Source organism: Thermobia domestica, chromosome 8 (genome assembly GCF_964235325.1).
Source record: "Thermobia domestica chromosome 8, izTheDome1.hap1.1, whole genome shotgun sequence".
Lineage (NCBI taxonomy): Eukaryota > Metazoa > Arthropoda > Insecta > Zygentoma > Lepismatidae > Thermobia > Thermobia domestica.
The window spans coordinates 236,306,951-236,330,578 of NC_137461.1; the positions used below are offsets into that span (position 1 = coordinate 236,306,951).

At 36.2% G+C, this 23,628-nt stretch overlaps 1 protein-coding gene across 3 annotated transcripts in view; it reads left to right on the forward strand.

Annotated features, from left to right (window-relative positions):
- Window positions 1-9,989, forward strand: part of Uxs (UDP-xylose synthase) — a 392,432-nt gene extending 382,443 nt beyond the window's left edge. For all 3 annotated transcript variants that reach the window (XM_081769545.1, XM_081769544.1, XM_081769546.1), the window contains exons 7-8: window positions 2,503-2,636; window positions 9,473-9,989. In XM_081769545.1, coding sequence (XP_081625671.1) covers window positions 2,503-2,636; window positions 9,473-9,592 — 254 coding nt within the window. In that variant the 3' untranslated portion in view covers window positions 9,593-9,989. The remainder of the gene's footprint in view (window positions 1-2,502; window positions 2,637-9,472) is intronic.
- Window positions 9,990-23,628: the final 13,639 nt, after the last annotated feature.

Genomic DNA, 23,628 nt, shown 5'->3' on the forward strand with positions numbered 1-23,628 from the left:
TTTTCGCCAAAGGTTCATATGATCTTTTTCTCTTATTTTGATGTGAGAATCACCTCTTACAGTTTGTCGGTATAATTCATGAACACCCTGTATATATATATATATATATATATACATGAGCCGAATGGGTAAGTACAATATCTCTGGCCCAGATTGAAAATTGGGTGACCCAGGGAAAGTGAACAAAATGAGAACAATGATGCTGCAAAAGTTATACGTATTAAGATACAAAATTTTGCCTTATTCAGCAAGCTTCCCAAACCTCTTATTTACTGATTTACACCTTTTCAGTCACTTGGATAGGTTCTCGCGGGGGCACATATTCAACAATGAAGCCAGTGCTCAGTGCCAGTTTTTGAAGACTTCATTCGCTTCAGAACCGTGGACTTCAATACTGCACTGGGATAATTGCCTTTTTTTTTTCTAGTTTGGCAGAAATGTGTTGACGCTGGTATTATTTATTTCAGTAAATCCGTTTAGTTTCAGGCAAATTTTTGCACTTTGAAATTGTTGTTCTTGCACTTTGAAATTGCTAACTTGCTCAGCTTGTCAACTTTTTACAATTAACAGAACAAAGCATATTGATGTGTATCTGGCAAGAAATCGTATCCCCAGCCTAAGAACAAGGAAGCTAAAAAGTCCTAACGTGAGACGATTCCAGTCGATAGATTTAATCAAACTGAACAACATGATACAGGTGAATGTAAATCCTCGTAAGTGGTTTTCGAGAAAATTAAGAAAAAAATATTTTAATTGTAAACATAAAAGGCACCTATTAAGATGAAATTGACACGGAAAAAATATTTTATTTCTAAACATAACAGGCACGGCACCTATTAAGATGAAATTGGCACTGAAATGGAAATGAAATCTTTGAGCCGTCCCACGCTTGTTTCTGTAGGCTAAAGGAGACGGCAATGATGAGAAATGAATGAAATAATGGTGTGAAGAAAATGGGAGCAAATGGGAAAATCTTGAAAAAACCCACAGTGTTTATCTACCACGAAGTTCACTTGGCTTGAGCGAGGATCGAACTAGGGACCCCACATTCTACCACTGAGCCACTACGGCCCAACTGACACTAAACAAAATTGAAGAATTCGGGTGGTTAAAGATACATTTGTAAACTACACATGCATGTATAGGTTGGTACTTCCTCACCTCTCTACTTATTTCCCTTTGAGATCCAGGCATTTGTTTCACTATTGCATCAATTTGTAGGACTCTCGCTATCTAGCATTCTCCTCACATTCTGCTTCTTTTCTTCATCACCACTTAACAGGAGATCAGATGGCTTATGTTGAACCTGAACTCTTCTTCAGGGAAACGCAATTTCACATAAACGACCTAGTCTCTTCTTGACGATAGCACCCACCCCAACTCAGCATGCAAACAAGAAAGAAAATTGAAGAATTAGGGTGGGAACGGCTGCCCCACTGTCCATACAGTCTTAGTTTAGCACCGAGTTATTTCCGTCTTTTTACGGTGTTAAAGTCTACGTTGCAAAGTGAACTGTCCCACTGTCCATACAGCCTTAGGTTAGCACCGAGTTATTTCCGTCTTTTTCCGGTGTTAAAGTCTACGTTGCAAGGTGAACTGTCCCACTGTCCATACAGTCTTAGGTTAGCACTGAGTTATTTCCGTCTTTTTTCGGTGTTAAGGTCTACGTTGCAAGGTGAACTGCCCCACTGTCCATACAGCCTTAGATTAGCACCGAGTTATTTCCGTCTTTTTCCAGTGTTAGTCTACGTTGCAAGATAAACGTTTCGAAACAGATGAAGAAGTGAAGCGGAATGTGAGGAGAGTGATAAGAAGCCAGATCCCTGATTTTTTTTGCAAAGAATTTGGACAAATAGGTGCAACGGTGAGACAAATGCCTCAATCTCAATGAGGGTTATGTGAAGGGATGAGGAAATACCCACCTACACATGTATGTATAATTTACAAATGTATCATAAAAATTAAGTATTTTACAGCGTAGAGAAACTTACATATTGAACGACCCATGTAAAGAACATTGTTAACTAGTAGATGATCTATATTGTTGGTTGTCTTCTTAGAATGGTGGCAAATATATTCCTAACAGGGACCCACATACTGTTTGTAATTTAATTGAATTAAAAAGTTACTGGCAAGTGTGTCTATCCCTGTCACGTATGGCTAACTTGCTTGCATCGTGTACGCATTGTCTTAGGTTCGATTCTTGGTCGTGGACGAGGAGTGCTTGCGTCGGATACAAACCCTAGCACTGGTATGAATTTCACGTTAAGTAGTATATCTCGTCTCATGAAGTATCGGTGCTGAAAAGGAACGTTATAATTAATTAATCATAAGGATGCGTGAATGTAGATTCTGGTTTAATCTGTGTGTAAAACACTGTTTTAAACTTTGAAACCGTAAAAGCCAAGAGTTATTATTTATATCTGTTGCATTTCTATTTATTTATTTATTTATTTATTTATTTATTATGCTTATAAATATTGTTTTTTTTTTTCCTTCCAGAATTTGCTGTGATAATTAAGGACCTTGTTGGCGGTGGCAGCAAAATCGAACAAGTAGCAGCTATGGAGGACGATCCTCAGAGAAGAAAACCGGATATTACAAGGGCCAAAACATATTTGAAGTGGGCACCAAAGGTAATTTTATATATATGCACACATCCATGAAATCAACGAAATTGATTTTGTCAGGGAATCTTTTCTTTTAACAAAAAGCGCTCATTTAGAAAATAAATCAAAATTTATTTTCCAAATATATGAGTTTGTAGAAGTTAACATTTACATTAGATATAAGTACCGAGTTAAATTTCCTAAAATTAGTATAGTCAGCTAAAAGTATTTGGAATAGCATTTTTGTCTTCATCTTAAAGATGCGAAGCGAAAAGTAGCACAGACAAGCTACATAATGGAGGTGTTAAGAACATGTTATGTAGATCTCATTAGGGGGATACACGATTAGTAAAGTACTATTGTACTAGAGGGACTCTTTGCGTTACCATCTTCTGTAAGCTCCTCTTGGAACAAGAATTACCCTTTGTAACACCATTTGTCAGTTGTAACACGCTGGCCTTCCCTTTTCTTTACACATTCTTCAACCATTAAAATGCCTTAATCAGTATCTAGTCTTCTTACCTTGTCTCCAGTAGTGTTTCTTTTTCCTAATCTTTTTTAGTATCGCCAGATGATAACAAATATAACATAATCAGTCCTATAACAGAATAATAATAAATAAAATCAAATCTTATTGCTTGATTTGTGGGGACATTAAATACGATCTTTCACTTATCTGGCTAATAACTATATAATTATATATTATTATTATTTCTGGTTTCTGGCCAATAATGTCCTTCAGCAGTTTGAATTGGAATTTTTGGAGAATAAATTTAAGTCCACTACCATTATGCTTACAGATTTCTGTAATTATTGAATTTCCTTTAAGCTTCCAAGCTTTCGACTCTGCCCTGGAGTGTTTGTCACGGAGGTTGAAAAAAAAAAAAAAATAGGAACGAAACATTATTTCTTAATGTTTCTGTTCTTTTTCTTCCTGTTCTTAACCTCCGTGACCAGAGCCACTCGTGCCTAAAACACAAAATTTGACGATAGTTGAATGAAAATCTGAGAGGTACTGCAGATAACATGTCTAATTATAATTGTTAAAATTGAAACAAACAAACAAACAAAAAAAAAAAAAAAAAAAAATATGAAAATTGCTTAATATAAACAAGTATGGAAGGTAGGACAACATATTAGTTGTTTGAAAAATATAGAGACATGAAGGGGTCAATACAGTGGCAGAAATTTGAAAGAGAAACAAGTTTTACGTGTTTTGTATATCTAGTTGATAGTTACCACTTTTAAAAGCTAAAGATACTAAATTTAGAGAAGTATGTACAATGGTTTCGTATCTCCATTGTTGCACTTTGGAATAGCAACGGCGAGTACTATATATACTCTCCCACTGAGTGACAATTGAGCGCAGAAAGTGTATGTTGACCATCGTAAACTTTTTTCAAGGTATGATATTTCTGGCATTTTAAACGTAAGCGCATTAACAAGGTATCTAAGAAATATAATCAGACATAATGCCTGCAGAAGTTTTCATATCTCGATTCGAATGACGGCAGGTTTTATGCTTTAGGGAGGAGTACCTCTTGACACACGGCAGCGAAGTTCTTGTGTCAAAACAATAGGTTGAGAGTAGATGCTCACAAAAATCCGGGGTGTTCGAAAACTTGAGTTGTAGTATATTATAGATTCATGGATACAATTCCGTTTTATTTATAAAAATGATACTCAATTTTCCTTTTAAAAATTTCCTTAATAACACCATAAGCTTTAGGTTTCAGTGAAAGAAGAAGAAGAAGAAAAAAAAGAAAGCAACTGTTTAAGTCTTCAGCTTTATTAATGTATAGAAAAAATAAGCAATAAATGAAATGAGACCCTCAAAAATTCGGTTAAATTAGGATGAAAAACGAGGGGAAAATGTAGAGAAATGTTTAGCGGAATATAAAAGTTATAACTTATCTTTCTACTTCTGCCTAGTTTCTGAATTAGACTTGAGTGATTCTCTACGTGAGTTTCCATCGCTTTAACTAAACCTCTTACATCTTCAAAACTATGAAGGATTGTTTCATTTTAGAATCTATTTGTTCCATTCTGGCATCTGCTTGTTCCATATTAGTATTTAACATTTGCGTCACTTGTTCCATGTTGGTATTTAATTTCTGCGTTGCGTGTTCCAGGCTGTTATTTAACTATTGTGTCATCTGTTCAATTTTGGCATCTGTTTGTTCCTTGTTGATATTTAATATTTGTGTTATACTTGTTCCATATTAACTTGTTCCATGTTAGTATTTAACTGTTGAGACATTAAGCTCATTTGCTGGCCTAGTTGCTGCATTGAGTACATTTGGTGACGAATCTGATGCTGTATTGTTGCCTTCCCTTCGGACATTAGTGCTATCTCCAGTTTCTTGTAGATTCATTGTGATATCTCTGCACACTTTCTTCTTATTGCGTAACAAAATATTCTCCGTTTTGCTACCAAAATGTTTACAACGTAAAGAGTCAATTATACTTCTAACCAATCTCCACTTCCTGGGCGCTAAACGCCATTTAATTATATAACATATCTTTCACACTTCAGCACGGTTATATAATGCCTCAGTTCATTTATGTGAATTGGTAGCTATAAGTACTTCAGATGTTACGCACTAATCATCATATCATATACTGGGCTAAGAATTCAATATATTATGAATATCTTTCATATAGAGGACAGCTAAATTACATGTGTCTCTATCGTACTTTGATCTGATTAGTTATTTATATCTTCAGTATCTAGAATAAACAACTTAGTTGCAATAACATTTCCATAGAGACTGAAAACAATATTCCTAACAACAAGTAAGTAACAATAATCAACCTAAAAACTTGGTATCAGCAACAAATAATTCGATATTAATCAGTATTTTTATCTACATTTTCTTTTTTTCTTCTTGTGAACCTTAAATAAACGTTGTCGTTGCAAAGTTATGCTTACGGACATTATAAACCAGTGGAGTTTACTATGTTTTGTACATTAGTGAGGAAACATATACAGGGTCCATAAAAAGAAACTTATTAGTCAAATTAAAGAACGTATAAGAGATGCAAAGGAGAGACATCCAATTTATGCACCATCGCAATACAGTATTTTACATGAGGTTAACGAAGCAATAAAATTAATTGAATCTAGTTATAAAACAGAGAGGTTAGCTATGAAGTAATTATTTATTCCAATTAAAAGGAGAGGATTACATTTGGACAGGGGTTGGGGACAGATCCAGAATTCGGGATATGTTTTTGTAATATAGAATGCGTGGTGTCAACTCGGACGCCAAGTAACATGGGAGTGGTATAGAGAAAACAAGAAGACAACAGTTGCTTACAGGGGAACAGATTCATGGACATTTTTTTTTCTTTCTCTCTCTCTTTTTTTTTCATCCGTTATTCCGTAGAAAACCTGATAAAAAAAAACTCTTGCAGGTTCGAAACCTACTTGTTGTTTGCAGAGAGATAAAAGTGGTAAATGCAAAAATAATTTTATAATTGATACTGTACCAATTGAGCTGCTTGCAACCTGTTTTCTGATTTTTTAATGATTTATTCCTTGACTAAACAATCATCTACTAGCAATTTGTGGAGCAAATCCAAATATTTTGGTTGAGGATGCCTCAGCGTTTAGTATATACAGGGTGGCCCAAAAGTAGGTATACAGTTCCGTACTGATCAGCTCATTGCTTTTTATATCATTTCTTATTGTCATCCATCAGGTAGACTTAGTTTATTATTTGTTCTTAATGCCTTTTTACTTATATCTTAAGCTCGGAACAGCTGAAGCAAATAAACCTATAAGCTAGAATGTTATACTTGATCAATGCAGGGGTGTAAACCTACTTTTGGGCCACCCTGTACTATATTTACATCGTGCGATTTATTCTGATTGGTTCGATATTTATTCACCATCATCATCAGCAGTATCAATCCTCTACTGGATGAAGAACTCCAACTCTTGTACACAAACAAGAAATTCTTTCACACGTTGCTCTGCAGTGAACCTTCATTTCGTCACACCAGTCGCTGTGAGAACATTCTCCAAAGCAATTCTTATCTTTTGGTGTCCAGTCAAAGATTTCTTGTATCTAATTATAATAATTCCTTTTAGCAACGTATCTATCTGAGTGTTGTTAAGCGAGATTTGTTCAGATTTGTAATCGGAAAGATCATTCGTAATAACTGTTAGATGTTATTTATTTCAGATTGTTGTTAATGTATATGATAACTTACATACATTAGGCTTAAGCGTACATATTGAAACTTAATTTATGTATCTTGAGTAACCATAATTAACTTCACAGACATTTTCTCTTCTTTAAATCTCACCCGTACACAGCTACTTTAGGAGTAAACAACATACTTGGGTTGTAAAGCATAAAAACTGTATTTGTAAGTGCAGTAACAAACATATTGACAAACTAATATGAATATGCAAGAGAAAAGAATGTCTATAACAAGAAAAAGAGTAATATTTGTAACACAAAACAGGAGCGTTACAAGTGTTCGACTTTTCTCTCGAGCAAATACTCTATTTTCCTACAGCAACGGAGTGGGTTTTCTGTATATTACATACACTCATGCCTTCCTAGTGTCACGTCCTGCCTGTTCTGCTTTATTTTATTTTATTTTTTTAACTGTAGTTGTTCTGTATAAATCGATAATGGTAAAAATTGCTTATGTATTTAGTTCTAGGAAGCAACATTGTTTTTTCAGCTGACCCAACATAATGTGGAGACGACCTTGAAGTAAAGGAACTCCAGGTTGGTTAACCGGAAGTAATTTCACGGCAATTGATACACTGATAATCCAGTTAGCCATTTATAGCGACAAGGTTTATACGGTATTTTGTTTCTCCACTATAGTTTAACGAGCTTATACTCCTCGATAAAGATGAGAGCCTTAACCACTTAGGAATTCCTTCTGTAAAGTGTCCAGTTTACTTAATGTAGCTGCGCGGGATCATGAAGCCATTAGAAAGGAGATGAGGTTTCGTTAAAAGGATGATGCCGATAGTAGAAAACTGGAAATAGAGGAGCTGGAATGAAGGGGTAGATTGAGAATAACAAGGAATATGATTAGGAATAACAAGAACCGAGTAATTGATTTCATTTCGTAGATATTCATTCAACATGTCTACTAATACGAGGAGTGTTCATTAAAAATTTCCACTGACACATCTACCGTTGACTGAGATAAACGAAATTTGGTACAGACATTAGTCTTTTTGTACGTGGGAACCTCCAATGGCCATACACTTTTCCCATTGCTTTATACACTTCTGGAGACCTCATTTGTAGAAATCCGCAGATTGTTTCAAAAGCCATGACTCGACCTCAAAAATCAGCGTTCCATCGTCGTGGAAATGCTTTCCCTTCATAAATGGTTTTGAAGAGGTAAAAGTCGGATTCCGCAAGGTCAGGAAGAGTATGAGGGATGAGAAAGGCTTTCATACCTACAGGATTGTGCTTCTGTTTGGGAAACATGCGAATTGTGAGCTGGGCCGTTGTCTTGAAAGATACGGACAATACTGATCATCATTCCACTCTTCTTGGTTTCGATGGAATCCCGTAATTGTGGTACCCTTCGCCAAGAGACCCATCATTTCCCATCATTGTTGGCATGACCTTGCCTTCTAAGTATTGGATAGGGCCTTCTTTGAAGTTGATGAGCAAGTATGCTCCCATTGCTTTGACTGGGCCTTAGTCTGTGAATCATAGTGATGGACTGATGCTTCATCGTGAGTTATTAGTCTATCAAAAACGTTCTATGGGTTTTCGTGGTACAGGATCAAAACTTCCTTGGGACAAGTTAGTCATTCCTGTTTTCGGAAAGGTATCAGCGGGCGGACACCTAACGCATATGCTAATGCTCAATGATTATTTTCCCACACGGACTCCACACTTATCTTGAAATCTTTAGCTGGTTGGCGAATTATTATACGGCGATCCTTTAAGATGGCGGTTTCTACTTCCCTAATGATGTCTTCTTCAACGCCTGGAAAAGTGTGCCTTTTCTACGGAAGTTTGACCACACTTGAACTGGCAATGCCAGTGCTTTACAACGTCATATGATAGATCATCCTCTCCATAGGTCTCTTTCATGTATTAAAATCCTTTGGTTTGCGGCCTCCTGAGTACTGAAACTTGATCATCGCAAGGAGTTCGACTGGTTCCCCTTGGGTTTTTTACTTTAGTGCCTGCAACACTGAAAATGTTAGGAATTAAAATTTCCCACATAACCTATAGAGATATATACATGTAAAATTTCAGAATTCGACCTTAACTACAACTAGGAATGCAATGTATATACCCGATTGCAATGAAATGAGCTGAGCGAGCTTAAACTACGTAATCAGGAAGCGTTTTTCGGTGATTATTCCTCGATGGTACATCGGATTTTTGATTTCGACCTATGTTGTCACTCAGCACGACATACTCTATCAGCGTGCTAAGTTTGGTTGAGATCGGCCAAACGGTCTAGGAGGAGTTCGCGGACAACCAAACGGCTAACCCGAGTATAAGAGCTTCGCTTCGCTCAGCTCAACTAGATCAGGGGGAAATATTTAATGAACTTCCCTCTTATATAAGACACTGATTTTCTATAGTGCCTAAAAAGTCACATTTTGACATAAATGTTCAGCTACGGAGTAGTTCCTTTACTGTAGAGGAATCTCGTCATGGTTTTACGATTAGCATGCGTGCGCCTTTGACTCGGGAAACCCGGGTTCGGTTTCCGCTGAAAGAGCATATGGTTTGTATTCCATTAAGCTGTAGGTCTACGTCTCATACAGCCTTAATGCTGGAAAGGACGTGAAACTGCAGTTTAACCAACGATCTTTTATTGTAGAATAATTATAAATATGTTTATATTTTTAGGTCCCGCTACAAGTTGGTCTGCGAACTACAATAGATTACTTCCGGAAAGAACTGCAGCGATCCAGTCATTCGGAGCGAAATCTGTATCGACCCTCCAGATTGAAAACTCCAGTGGTATGACAGACAGATGTCAATTAGCAGACATTTATTTATAAATGTACAAAAATGATGCTAGAAACAAAAGAATGTATTCGAAATATTGAACTGTTATATTTAACTTGTGGAACGTTAAGTGAAAACAGACTAAAACTAAAATAAGTATGTAAAAATAAATATTCTTGTTAATAATTTATGTACATACGAATTAGTCGTTTTTTTTTCAGCTTGTTTATATGTGTAATGTACCTGCGTCTGTGTATTTGTTGAAATACGAAATGAACTTTTGCGATTGTAAAGTGTTTCGGAATTGTTATTAACTTAATTTTGTTAATAATTGTACTATGTTTTTAGATATTTAAATATCAGAGACTGTATGTTTGTTTGTATAATTTGTAACAATATAATTTACAAATACCAATTGGACTTTTATTAGTTTCTAAAGGAGACGACACTTTAAAACTCAATACTGAGGTTCTTGTTGCAACATATGACAATGAAAGCTGCTTTTAACAAAAACGTGTCATTTTTTGAGATTATTTGTATTTCCATATAATGGAAAGAGGTTGATCTTACATTAAGCGGAATCTGTCCAACGCAAAAATAAAGTTATTTAACTCATAAGTTGATGTCTCTGCTGCTTCTGACGTGCGAATTACGGAGATGGAAGCAAAGATGTGGCGAACGGCCCTACATGTTGAGATCATTCATCCGAAATCTTACGAATGGAATGGCTACTAAAGTTTGTTTAGAGAAGTAAAGACAAAAATGGAAGTCGACTGGAAATATAAATTTTGGAAAGGGCAAGGATATCCAAATCATTTTATATGTTATATCTTATTATGGAAAAATGCTTTGAGCTCAACACCTATAAAGATAGGTCTTCACTGAAGATTGAACTTACGACTAACAAGGTACATTCGCGAAGTGTCCCCTCGGTATTCGTGTAAAATTGATTCAAATGCAAAGTTTTCCACGGCCCAATGTGTATTGTACTAATTTTAGCGGCCCATACCGGTAATTTGCATATTTATGGTCCTTCATATATCCGGAATTCAATCATACACTACTATAACATTCGGACACAAAATGCTTTTTAGTTTCTTTATATGTAACTGCATATGAATGTGGGCATATGCAAAAGAAATTCAATCAAATACTGCTTCTCTGACATGTTATCCACACCAACCGGCACCTTGAATTCAACTTTACGTTTTTCAAATGGGAATAGGTGCAAGTGATACATTAAATTCATGTACAATTTTCTGGTAAATTCATTGGTGCAGTGAGTTTTACCGTAGCTTGTACCGTTTGGAAAGTATTGCGTGTTGAATGTCAGGAACTTCACGAATATTGAACCAAATAGAAAGTTGTGCAGGGTCCTGTGTGTATAAGTAATCTTTTACGTGATTTATCATTACAAAATATTCTCTGAACGTAAATATGCAGATACTATACGGAAATGGTATGTCTTCACCCAAATCTGATCGTACCTGGATTTGCGTTAGACATTTGACCGTAATACAATACTTCCTTTTTATAGTATAACATGGAAGCAATAACAATCACTCACAGAAATGTAATAAGATTAGGATACCAATGTTGTAAAGAGTTTGTTTATACCTACAGTATTTTTCCAATCAGAAATTGTTTTGATTTGTCAACATCAAAAACGTAAGCCTAACTGATTTTATTCTGCAATGTCTATTCGCGGAGTGCTTGGAGGGATTTAACATGCAATACCTTCGGAACGGTACAAGCTACATTAAAATTCACTACACCAATAAATTTCCGAGGAAATTGTACATGAATTTGATATATCACATGCATCTATTCCATGGGCGGAGTTAGGAATTTTCTCCTTGGGGGCAGACCTTTTGTCTGCTGGGGGGCACAGTAAATACAAATGAGAATTGAAGGGCCTTAAAGGTGGCATTCTTATTTTTTGTCAAATAGTTAAGGGACAATGCTCCCCATAGCTCCGCCTATGATCTATTCCCAGTTGAAAAACGTCAAGTTGAATCCAATATGGCGGCCGGTGTGGATAACATGTGTTAGAGAAGCAGTACTAGATTTAATTTCTTTCGCATATGCCCACATTCATGTCCAGTTACATCTAAAGAAACCAAAAACAATTTTGTGTTCGAGTGTTATAGTAGTGTATGATTGAATTCCTTATATATGAAGGTCCATAAATATGCAAATTACCTGTATGGCCCGCTAAAATTAATGAATACACATTGGACCACGGAGAACTTTGCATCTGAATCAATTTTACTCGAATCCCGAGGGGATATTTCACGAATGTACCTTGTAAGTATATTCTAAACCATTCTACTCCTTGAAAACACCGTATTTATTTATATTGTAATATACTACTGTCTTGTGTTATTTTGTGTTACACAGTGCAGCCATAAGTTCTCCCAGTGACAGGCAGAGGCGTAGTATTGCAACTTTGAGTCACGAAATCTGACAATACTGTATGTATTAGCTGAGACGTTCTACATGAATCCAGTTGTAACCGGCGTGGAGTGTGCTGCTACCTGGCGACGATGGAGTACAGTGTATGTAGTTTGAATCACTGTTTTAGCATTATTTTGGTGTTGAGAGTCAGCGAGAGAGATTGCTACGGCGTTGAAACCTATCAATATCAATGAACAAATTGTGTTTCGAACAATAGCTATTTCAAAACAGGTGTAACTGTTAATCGGCTTCAGATCGGGCCATCCAAGATATACACGCACAAAACATGTTCGTGCAAGGATTCAATGCAATCCTGATCGGAAGCAAATAGCTAACATATATTTAAAAAAATAAATATATATAAAATTAATTCTCAACGGTGTAGTGGGTAAAGTATATCACAATAATGGAACGGGTAGTATAGTGGGATTATAGTTATAGTGTATTGCCTGTCACATGGAGACCATTACCCAAATGATCCATGACATTTCATTCAGATGTGACAGATAGTAAAATAAAAGAGATTGAATAAAATATATAAGAATAATGCATAATGTAATTAATTAATATTCAGAATAAAAGAAACAATTACACATAAGTCAAATGCACAAATAAGTTATATTACGGTACTAAAAGAAAGAAACATACAATGACTACAAAAACATGTAAATTGCTAATAGATAATTTTGACTTGTCATCTATACCATACTTTAGTTATACTTTCTTTCTGAGTTTATACTTAATGTCCTGACGACAGCTACTCAGAGACTTCATGTCGAAGCTCTCAACGGAACGAAGTGAATCCGAAATGGTGGATTCCGAATGAATGATTCCAAAAGAATGCATCTTGGTTTATAAAATCTAACTTTTTATACTCGTAAATGTCCTTGTTTGTCACAACTAGTTGTCACTATATTTTTGAATCTTAGACCAGTCAAATAATAGTTTCCTGATAAATATTATTCTTATGTATACAAATATAAAGGTTATTTTTGTTTTTCTGTTCAGTTTTGGAAAATCCGTGTATTTGTCCACCAGAACATCACCAGATATTTTGTTTTTAACTTTTCCTGCAAACAATTGTGAGATCACCGATGCACCTATCGAGGTCAGGTGTTACGCTATAGCTTGTTATGGGAAAGTTTATTTTCCAGTTCACACAACCTTGGCCTCAGGTTATTCTTATTTTTGGATGCTTTGACTATTTGCACTGAAAAATATTATTTTAATTGTTCATTTTGTTCTATGTTAATAAAAAGAACTTTATGCACTATTGATAATTCACTTGTTATATGATATAGCTTTGTCTCGTGAGATAACATTGATCCCGAACTATGTCACTTATCGTGCACTAAAAAATATATGTTAGTGCGTATAAAATTTACGTCATTTGTTAACGGATAAATTAAACGACACAGACACATTCGATTCCAAACTTTGTTCATGAAGTATGGGAAACGTATGTACCACGGTATCCTCTTCACAGATGTAGAGTCAATCCATTTTAAGTGATTATGCAAGTGCCGCTCGACCATCTCCAAAAAGTCTATTTTTTTCATGAATGTATATACTATATCAGAGTACTTCAAAACCACGATCATTGGATTTTTAAAACATCTCGTAGCGACGCAGCGGCTGCCGTCATTTTGCGTTTTCTCGATTTCAGGCGTTTACGTTGTTTTGAATATCTCAGCATGTATTTGTCCTAGCAAATTGAAAATTGCTAAGCGTCTCCAACTTGTGCAGAGCTAAAACTTTGATCTCTTAACTTTTTTGCCTAAACCGAGTTGAAAGGGGTGAAATCAGAGCCTACAGTAGCAACATTTTTGGACATTGAAGACGTGTTTGGGAAGAGGAAACAACTGACGAAGAGGTCTGCGTTTGTCTGTGTGCATGTAGTACGAGATCATAAGTTTATACACAAAAATTTGCAGACCTGTAGCTGCTCCCAAAGGGCTGGGAAAAAATCGTAAAGTTGGGGAATTATGCCAATTCGGCATATTTCACTGTCCAATATCTCCAATGGGCCTGGATGAAAAAATCTGAAACTTTGGGAATAGTTACTCCTTTAGTATACCATAACATACACAACAGCGCGTTTCGTGTTTTAGAGCAGAAGGGGGTCAAAGTATTAAGGAAAGATGTCATACTTTAGGAGGTGTTTTGTTCACAAATTCGACTGGAAACTCGTTGTTGTGAAGTAAAATAAAGTAGGATGAATGGTTAGTCCACTCAAGGCTCTCAAGTTCGTTTCTTTCCACTAGTTGTGACTCTCTGTCTTATCACGCCCACAGTAGCACTGGGGAAGAATGCTGCTATCAGCAGAAGGCGAGAAAGTCAAAATGCACACTTGGCAAAAAGTCCGTAAGCACTCATTGCTGTTTGCTATATCAATGATATTCAATCATGATTATTCTTGTTTTTACTGTCAACTCACGCAGGAGACTGTTGCCTTTTCGTTTGATCTACATTCCCCAGCGGTGAGCGGGATCAGTGTCGTCGTGTGTGGATGGCGCTGACATCGGTCTTGGAACGTGACGTAATGGGCGGCGGATTGTTTTCGTCTGCTTCGCATCTCAATGTTAGATGTAGTGCAGAGAGATCAGATAAGCTAATGTTAATTTTTTCTTGTACTGTCTCTGGACTAGACGTTCCATTTCAGCTTTTTTTTTTTTTTTTTTTTTTTTTTTTTTAATATTAGTAGATTTTTCTTTCTTTTAAAGAGTTCAGTTTGAAAATATCTAAGTTCCGCGAAGTACGTCAATAGAAAAAGCTGTTCTCCAAGTGCAACTAAAGGAGCGAAAATCTAGTCTCTGGTTACTTTCGAAATTTCCACGTAGGTGACGTCAGATCGATTGGTTAGTTCCGTCGTCGCGTGTTAGAAGCGCTACTATCGACAAATTTCCAGTTTTTTGCTGCGTTTGCGGTCTGTATGTTCTAGTCTGTGGGTACACTTCTACTAAAGTGGAGGCAAGTCGTCTGCAGTTGCCTACCAGACGATGTTGAAAAATGTTACACCATCTATCCATATGAAGCTGTTTAATTCCTTCAGACATAAGAATAATAGGCAAGTAGAGTAATTTTGTTTAAAAAAAATATTTATCTATTTAAGTAAAGCTAACATGTAGGGTCCAAAGATCGTCATCGCAAGTTGATCTCTTCAACGGTTACCTAGTTATGGTCTGGGACAAGTATATTCTTATGGTCAATATGAGATTCTTTAAAAACAATAACATAAGAATTATTACTTATGATTAGGTTTTCCTTTCTATGTTTAACAGTGTACATAGTCTTTCCTTTCCGATGACCCATGGTCTGATGGGCGATTTCCTGGCATGGAGATCGTACACATAACGAGCTTACATATATATATATATATATATATTTTTTTTTTTCAGTTGTACGAATTTGTTCATGACGTAGAAGCATGTTAGCTTTGTTTTACTACTGCTGAGTTCTAATACTGATACTAAAGTGGCACAGAGCATTGAGAATATGTAACGGCAAGGGAGGTAAAGCCCCTAATTTACATCTTTTGCTTCTTTAAGAATCTTGTTACAAGGAATTGATCCTTGATCAGGAGTTAGTTATAAACATGTGTCCTTTCTGGACTACTCATACACTACCTACACTTCTGAAGCGCACTGCTAACGGCTAGCGTTATTAGTTCGCAATTGGGAGGTATCAAGTTCTGGAGGCCCGTCATCGTGCCAGTTTTTTCCTCAGTTCCACCGAGTGAATGTCGGAATTGTATTTTCAATTACAAGCCTTGGGCAACTCCTTTTTCCAGTGTAACAGCCTCAGGCTATGTGGAAATTTGTTCAGGTAAAAGTGAATTCGATTCTACTGCCTCCCTCCCTCCCTCCCCTTCTTTGCTCTAGCTGTTTCTCATGCGTTAAAAGAGTGGCCCCGCGTAGCGTAATAGCTAACGTTGTCGTCTTTGATGCGAGCGGTCCCGGGTTCGACTCCCGGTGGGGACATTGGTCGAAGAAGTGTAAAAGCTTTTTCAGACCAGCCATCCTGAGAGGTTTTTCTCATTCACATCAGGCAAGTGCCGGGATGCTCCCAGGCCGCTTCCTTCTCTTTCCTCGGAGAGTCTAACCATCAAAGAACATCATCCTTCATATGTGACAAGCTAACATGGCCATAAATGCCGACAGCATAGAACAGCGTTTCCCAACCGGTGTGCCGCGGCACACTGGTGCGCCGCGAATGGGCCGCTGGTGTGCCGCGAGGAAATTGAAACAAATTATTAATTCTATAGGAACCAAATTCCAAGATATAGGCAAAAATGTATATTTGTATTTCACATTACTATGAACTTCTACTCTACTATAAATCTACAATTTTAAGTTTCATACTGTGTTACTTTTCTGTACATTTTTAATGTTGAAGAACGTTTTTTATCATTGTCATGACCATTATTGCTTCTTTATTGTTGCATACTATTTCGTAACTTGAAATTTTAACATATCATTCAATAAATTCAACAAAGCAAACATGCATTTGTGATTTAAAAGTATAGGAGATTTGTTTATTTGTTCGTTATTTACTGATCTTCTCTTTTAGTTAAAGGTTAGATACAGTTTTCGAAAGAGAAAGTGGATTTTTAAAAACCCGAGTCCTATATTTCATTGCAATTGTTTTCTATTTTAAAATTAGAATGAAAAATAAGCATAATGATTTACCACGGGGTAAAATCAGTGATCGAGCTTTTTTTCTCTGTAAGAAGGAGATCAGTAATCACAAAAATACCACGGTATTTTATATTTACAAATAATAATAGTAATAATTATATATATATATATATATATATATATATATATAATATGGGTGTGCCGCGAGAATTCAAGTTACACCTGTAGTGTGCCGCAACTTGAAAAAGGTTGGGAAACGCTGGCATAGAAATTAATTCCTAATCCTAATCAAGCATTAAAAGCGTGCTCTAATGGAGTCAACTAATATCTTACAGAGGTTTATGTCTAAAGCGGAAGGCTAATGTAATCAGTTTAGTGAAATGAATATCTGTCTTTCTACGAGACCGCGTCGCACAAATATTAGCCGGGTTAATACGCAACACTGCTCAACACAATGGAATATTTGTCGGTTGTCACAGAACTTCAGGCCCCTACTGAAGTCGATTCACTGCAAGTAAAACTAAATTTATCATTTAAACTTTTCAGTTATCCAATTATAACTGTGATAATACAAAATTTAATTGAAGAGTTCGGGGGAAAACAATGATAGCCCTCATTTTAAAAACCAAATGAGTTAGTTACAGAGAAACAATAACAACACTCATGTCAGCTGAATTGTCGTGAGTTCAAGTTTGAAACAACAGCATATTCGGTATGCTATTTTTTCTATCTTGAATTGTTTCCACAATTCAGCTCGCACTAGTGTTACCATTGTTTTTCTGTAACTAACTCACTTGGTTTTAAAATGATGGCTATCATTGTTTTCCCCCGAACTCTTCAATTCATTGCTTCAAACTAAGCTCAATTTTGAGAGTGAACCTAATACATCCCTTTCCATCGGAAATTAATATATGATCAGATGTACTGAAAACAAGTAGACTTTTCATGCGGCTATTGGTTATTTCTTTATTTTTGATAAGAGTTAGGGATTATATTTACAAGATTTCGGCATTTATGGGCATGTCAATCCGTCAGGTATGAGCGATTCCGTTCCTCGGCGCTCACACTGCCCGTGGAATTGGGAAGAAATGAAAATGAAATGAAATTTTTGAGTTTTACGTCCCACGATTATGCCGGCTAGGCTAAAGGAGACTGTGATGAGAAATGGTGGAATGAAGAAAGTGGGAGGAAACGGGAGAACCCCGAAGAAACCCACGCACACGGTGTTTGTTCACCACAAAGTTCACTTGGCACGAGCTGGAATCGAACCAGGGACCCCATGCACCAGAAGTGAACGCTCTACCACTGAGCCACCGCGGCCCCAAAGAAAGGAATGAATGGGGAAGGAAACAGCCTGTTACCATTATGTGAGATAGCATTCCTATATTTGGCTGGTGTGAGCGAGGGAAAATCTCACTTAGGATGTCTAGCCTAATTACACTTTTGCGACCAAGTGTCCCCATTGGTAATCGAACCTAGGACCGCTTGCAAAGACGAGAGCGTTAGCAACTACGCTACACAGGACCAATTTCTTTTTCGAGTTTAATGCTCTAAGTTTATGCTCCGAGACTAAGAGAGACTATGGTGATACAAATGAATGAAATGGGAGAACCCCGAGAAATCACACGCACACGGTGTTTGTCCACCTCAAAGCCCACTTGCGAAAGCTAAGGTCGAACGAGGGACCCCACGCACCGGAGATGAGCACTGTATCACTTTCTTTTAAAGTCGCTCCACCAGGACATTTGTCTCTATGGTCTTCTACTTGAGGGATACGAACACAGAACTTCGAGGACAGAAGTCCACCCATGCTCTTCCAATGGACTCGAACCCCTAATGGGTGCCGACTCACGATCGTCTGCCGAACGCCTCAAGACCAATCGACCACGTATTCGTATAGAAAATTGCAGAATCTCTCAAAGTTTGTATCAACGAAGAGTGACGAAGTTCTTGTACAGGGAAAGTCCATGGGCCATTTTTTTTTCCGAAACTAAGAGTGACCGGTACAGTGTACCTGAATATGCGGACAAAGTTGCTACTGCTACAATTTCAAGCAGATAATGAGGAGTTGAGCTTACAAATGGATGGAGCATCGCCACATTTTTACTGAGCCGTCCGTGATCACCTCAATGCTTCAGGTCGTTGGATTGGACGTGCGACTGAAGCCGATTCCGCTCGTCTTTACCGAGTTACCGGAAATGCCCACAGCGAGTACTTGTAAGGTGAGATTCTGCAATTTCTATATGTATAAATTTCCTGTATCTCATATGGTTGTTTCAATATTAATGTTCGAAATCCCAGAGAAAAGTAACCTTCTATTTTTAACTGAAACATCATGAAGCAATATTTAATTTGATATAAACTTATAAAAGTGTGCAAAATATATAGGTTAAGGTACTCTTATACAGAAAAATATATATTATGTATATCGTTGCATACTGAAATGTATGTCAGAGACTGAAACACGTATACGCGCTAGTAGCTGTAATTTTCGAATTTTTTACAAACTGCGAACTGACATATGTGACGTATAACTAAGTTGGGGCTTATTGTACCATTGCCAAATATCACACAGATAAAGATATTTAAGATAGATAGCATACGTTAGTCGCATGGAAAATCTACGGGGTTACAGATACTAATGAATAAAACTGGATAGTGCAAGAAAGTGATAGGACTGATTTGATGGAAAACGGATTGATTAGCATGTGATTGGTTGCTTAAGAGTCCCTATCACTGCGAAATTAAAATACCGCTAATTTTACAATAATTATGTGATATCTTCAAATAGATAAAAGATAATCGAAAAGTGGATCAAGACCTCCCTAGACGATGTTATTTTGCATGAGGTACCATTATCACGAGTCACCTAGTAGCTTTCCGTATGCAGTTATTTAGAAATGCGAAAATAAATGCCGATTTTCTAAATGGCTGGAAATTGAAAGCAGATAAATGAGTCTTGATAACGGTATCTTACGCAAAATAATATTGTCTAGGGAGGTCTTGTTCCACTTTTCGATTATCTTTTATCTATTTGAAGATACCACATAATTACTGTAAAATTAGCGGTATTTTAATTTCGCAGTGATGAGGCCTCTTAAGCCACAGAATGAATGCCTGGTGTGTTATGTGAACATCGAAATGTGCATTTGTTGTTTTTTAAATAACTATTCTCTTTCTTCCAAACGGTAGGCTAAATTTTTCGCTGTAATTTTCTGATCCAAATAACTGGACGCGATATTTACGTCAGTTGTAAATTTTATAGGTTTTCAAAATTACGTAATTGCAGATTGTTACAATATTTAATACTTTTTACTACACTTTTATTATTTTGCAATAAATAACGTGAAGAAAGTACGTAATTGTTATATTGAAGTAAATTATTTGGAGAAGTACTATCGTGGTAATCAGATTATCTCGAAATTTCTTTATTTAAATACATAATAAAAAAAGAAAAAGTATCCTATATTTGATTAAGAAGATTGTAGTTATTATGTACAAGTAGAAAATTCTGCCTACTCGCTGAAAGGAGAGGACATTTTTAAGTTCAAAATTCATTACTCTTCAGTATAGCTTGAGCTACACTGACACTGACTGACTAATTTCATGGACACCTTAAATTCAAAACAAAATTCAAAGATCTAAGCAATGTATCAACATGTACAAAAAGAATATGAATTCTTCTAAGAACTTTTAATAGGTAGCTTATATTACATTAAGTCTTCACATCTGGCATTAATTTCTATCTTCTTTTCAATATATATTGAATATATACATTTTTTTCAATCCTCGAAATATTGAGAGAGTTAAAATACAAAGTACCTGAAATCCAAGAGTAGCAGTAGTTCATATGAGATTATTTGTCAATTGAAATACTATACAGTCTTAAGAGTGTCAAGAATTACAGCAAATAAATCTGGAAAATTATCTCAGATATTGTATAAAGCACAGTAAACATAAAAGTAATAATGAACAAGTTACAATTTCGCGAAGCTTACGACTTCAATACGCTATAACAGGTTATATTGACAGAGTTATTATATACTTGACTAAGTCAAAAACATTTTTTTTAAAAAGAAGTTTTACCTTATAGATTGAAAGTCTCTGATAATCAAAGTGCATGAGCTACCTATGATTAAATGTAGATGTTAAATACAAAATATGTTATTACATGTATACATTTTCTAGGTCTTTAAATAGCGTATATTATTATACGTCACATAGCTCTCCCGAAAAGTTACTGTTAAGACAACACAACAAAATGATACAAAGTTTCTCATGACAGCGAAAGGAAGGAAAGTACCATTTCATAAACAGATATTACAGAAACATTACATTAAACTAGAAGGCGATTTCTCTAAATAAAGGAATTTAGTGGAGCAAGTATAACCTCATTACCTCAGGGGAAATTAAATATATTCCTGAGGCAGAGATCACTAGTGACTATGTTTAGCATACACGTTTCTGGGTGTAAGTTCATGTGGTTTCTTGTAGGTCCACTTTCATATAGCCTTGCTACTGAAAGAGACGCTAACCTCTAATAAACCAAACATATTCCTGAGACTTTCTATTTCGAACCGCTTGAAGGTACTTCACCAATTATCGCATGATGGTCAAGGTCATTGGTGGTAGTGTTTAAAAGAAATGGATTCAACCCCTCAAGAATAATCACCGAAAAACAACTCTTACAGCACTCAATGGAGAGAGGCAACCCCTAAACATACACATGTAAATTTCCCTAGTTGTAGAACTTAGAACACAAAGTTTAACACGGACTTACTTCGTGATCCAAAGCACAGCGCAAGTGTCAAAGTTAGCAGAGGTTGTCAAGTAGCACACAAAGGTGCACGGTTTGTAGACAGTCAATTAAAATAGCTTCTTTATTTACAATCTCACTTGAAATACTTTGAGGAAATCTATGTTGGAGCGTAGTACTTTACTTATGGAAGATTTTATAGTAGTGAGTCTGACGTCATTGAAGCGGAGCGAGCATAATTTAGCGGAATTCCATTCTCACTTTTTCTTTTCCTTTTTTCCTTCTAACGGTTCGATTGATTTCAATCAAATGTTACGTGGTCTTACTTTCATACGGAATATTAAGGAATTCTTGAAAGAAAGTTCAGTCACTTTGTTCATACTTACTTTTAAAAATCTTCCCAGTTAATAGAATACCCTGGACATTGGGTATTTTATCGGAATATATACATTTTATATATAAATAGGAGATACGAAGGAAATTTCTAACGGGAGTTACGCTAAATTAAAGTAACTAAACACGAAGTTATTCAACCACTCATCTTTTCTACTTTCCATACAGTAAAATTTAACGACTCTTGAATGGTCTTGAAAAATGTACGCGATCAATGAAATATTTAATTGACATTTCATGTTAATTATTGCGAGATGGCAGTGCTAAACATCTGTAAATATCACTTCCTATTTTGTGTAAGAACTCTAATACTAGCATCACCCCATTGCTACCTTATGTCGAGTTCTGGTTTACTATTTTTAACAGGCTGGACTGCTATGAAACCCAGAAAGATATTATTAACCTACTCTCTTTCACAAGGTCAATTATATATATATATATATATATATATATATATATATATATATATATATATATATATATATATATATATATATTATATTTCACCTTAACAGCTCATTAACATGAAAAAACAGGTTTACTTCACATTAACATGAAAAAAGATAGCGTTGAAAAGTCCAAATAGTTATCTTTTTCATAGTTTAACTAAATTTCTTTCAGCAGAGACGTACGCACGGGTTGTCCTGGGGATCCAGATCCTTCCAAACTTTTCTTTAATTTAGTGTAATTTGAGAAGTGATTTTACAAATTTTAATATAATTTATCCTCATATTGAACTTGGACCCCCCTCCCCCCATCAAATGCTTTGGATCGCTCCCGAAATAAATTCCTGTGGATATGCCTGTCTTTTAGTGTAAATTTCAACCCGTCACCTAAATATGATATAACTGTATTTAATAGTGTTATGAATTACTTACATGTACGGAGGGTTTCAGTTACTTATGGGTACACTATGAGAAGGTAAGAGTTTCCGTGTCTGTCGAATAGTGAGGCAAGTGCTATGTGGAAGTGGTGGTTGTTAGCTGCAGATATGTAGCTTAAAGTTACATCGTCTTGGGAAGGGAATATTATGTCCACTTTACTACGCCAAGTACAGCGTGACAGTGATTGTCAAACTATATGTGCTGCAGGGGATGGCAATGAGCAAACGCACAGTGGGAAAGGGTTATCCATCACTGTACAGCACCGGCCTCAGGTGTCGAAGTCAAAAGTGTTGAATGTACACAAAAAGGAATGTCTTACCAGGAAACCTCTAGTAGTGCACTATACCCGTACAGCCAATGTTGGCGGTGATTAGGGAAGAATCCCCTCCCCCCACCACACACCATTGTTTAATTACATACTCTCTTACTAATGGCTTTTTCCCCCTTTCCTTAATGTTTACATCCAATTGTCAATACTATATACAGCTATATGTAGCGATACTCCCCACAATGCCACATGTGCAGCGTATTGCAGAGCACAATTAGTCATATCAACACGCAAGATTTGGATCTGAAAAAACTTCATAAGTATGCTCATGAGATATTCACGAACGTATGAAAGCTATACAGACAGTATCTTGTTATTCTCGATGAAGAATAAGTATCTCGCGTGTTAATATCAGGGTAATTTTTCGCGCCCTAACTGATGCAAAGGACTGCTCCGGGTCCGTTTGGGAATATTGAGAAAACTATTCAAAGAGCTTCCTGGTGGTAGGAAGTTTCTGCGCCCGTGGGCAGTTGTCAATCCATCATGTCCATTCCAAGGCCAAAGTAAATATACCTTCCTTCCTTATGAAAACTATAGCACCCTTATACACCAATCACATTCCATAATTGTCTGGTAATGATACTCAAAAAGTGTGGATT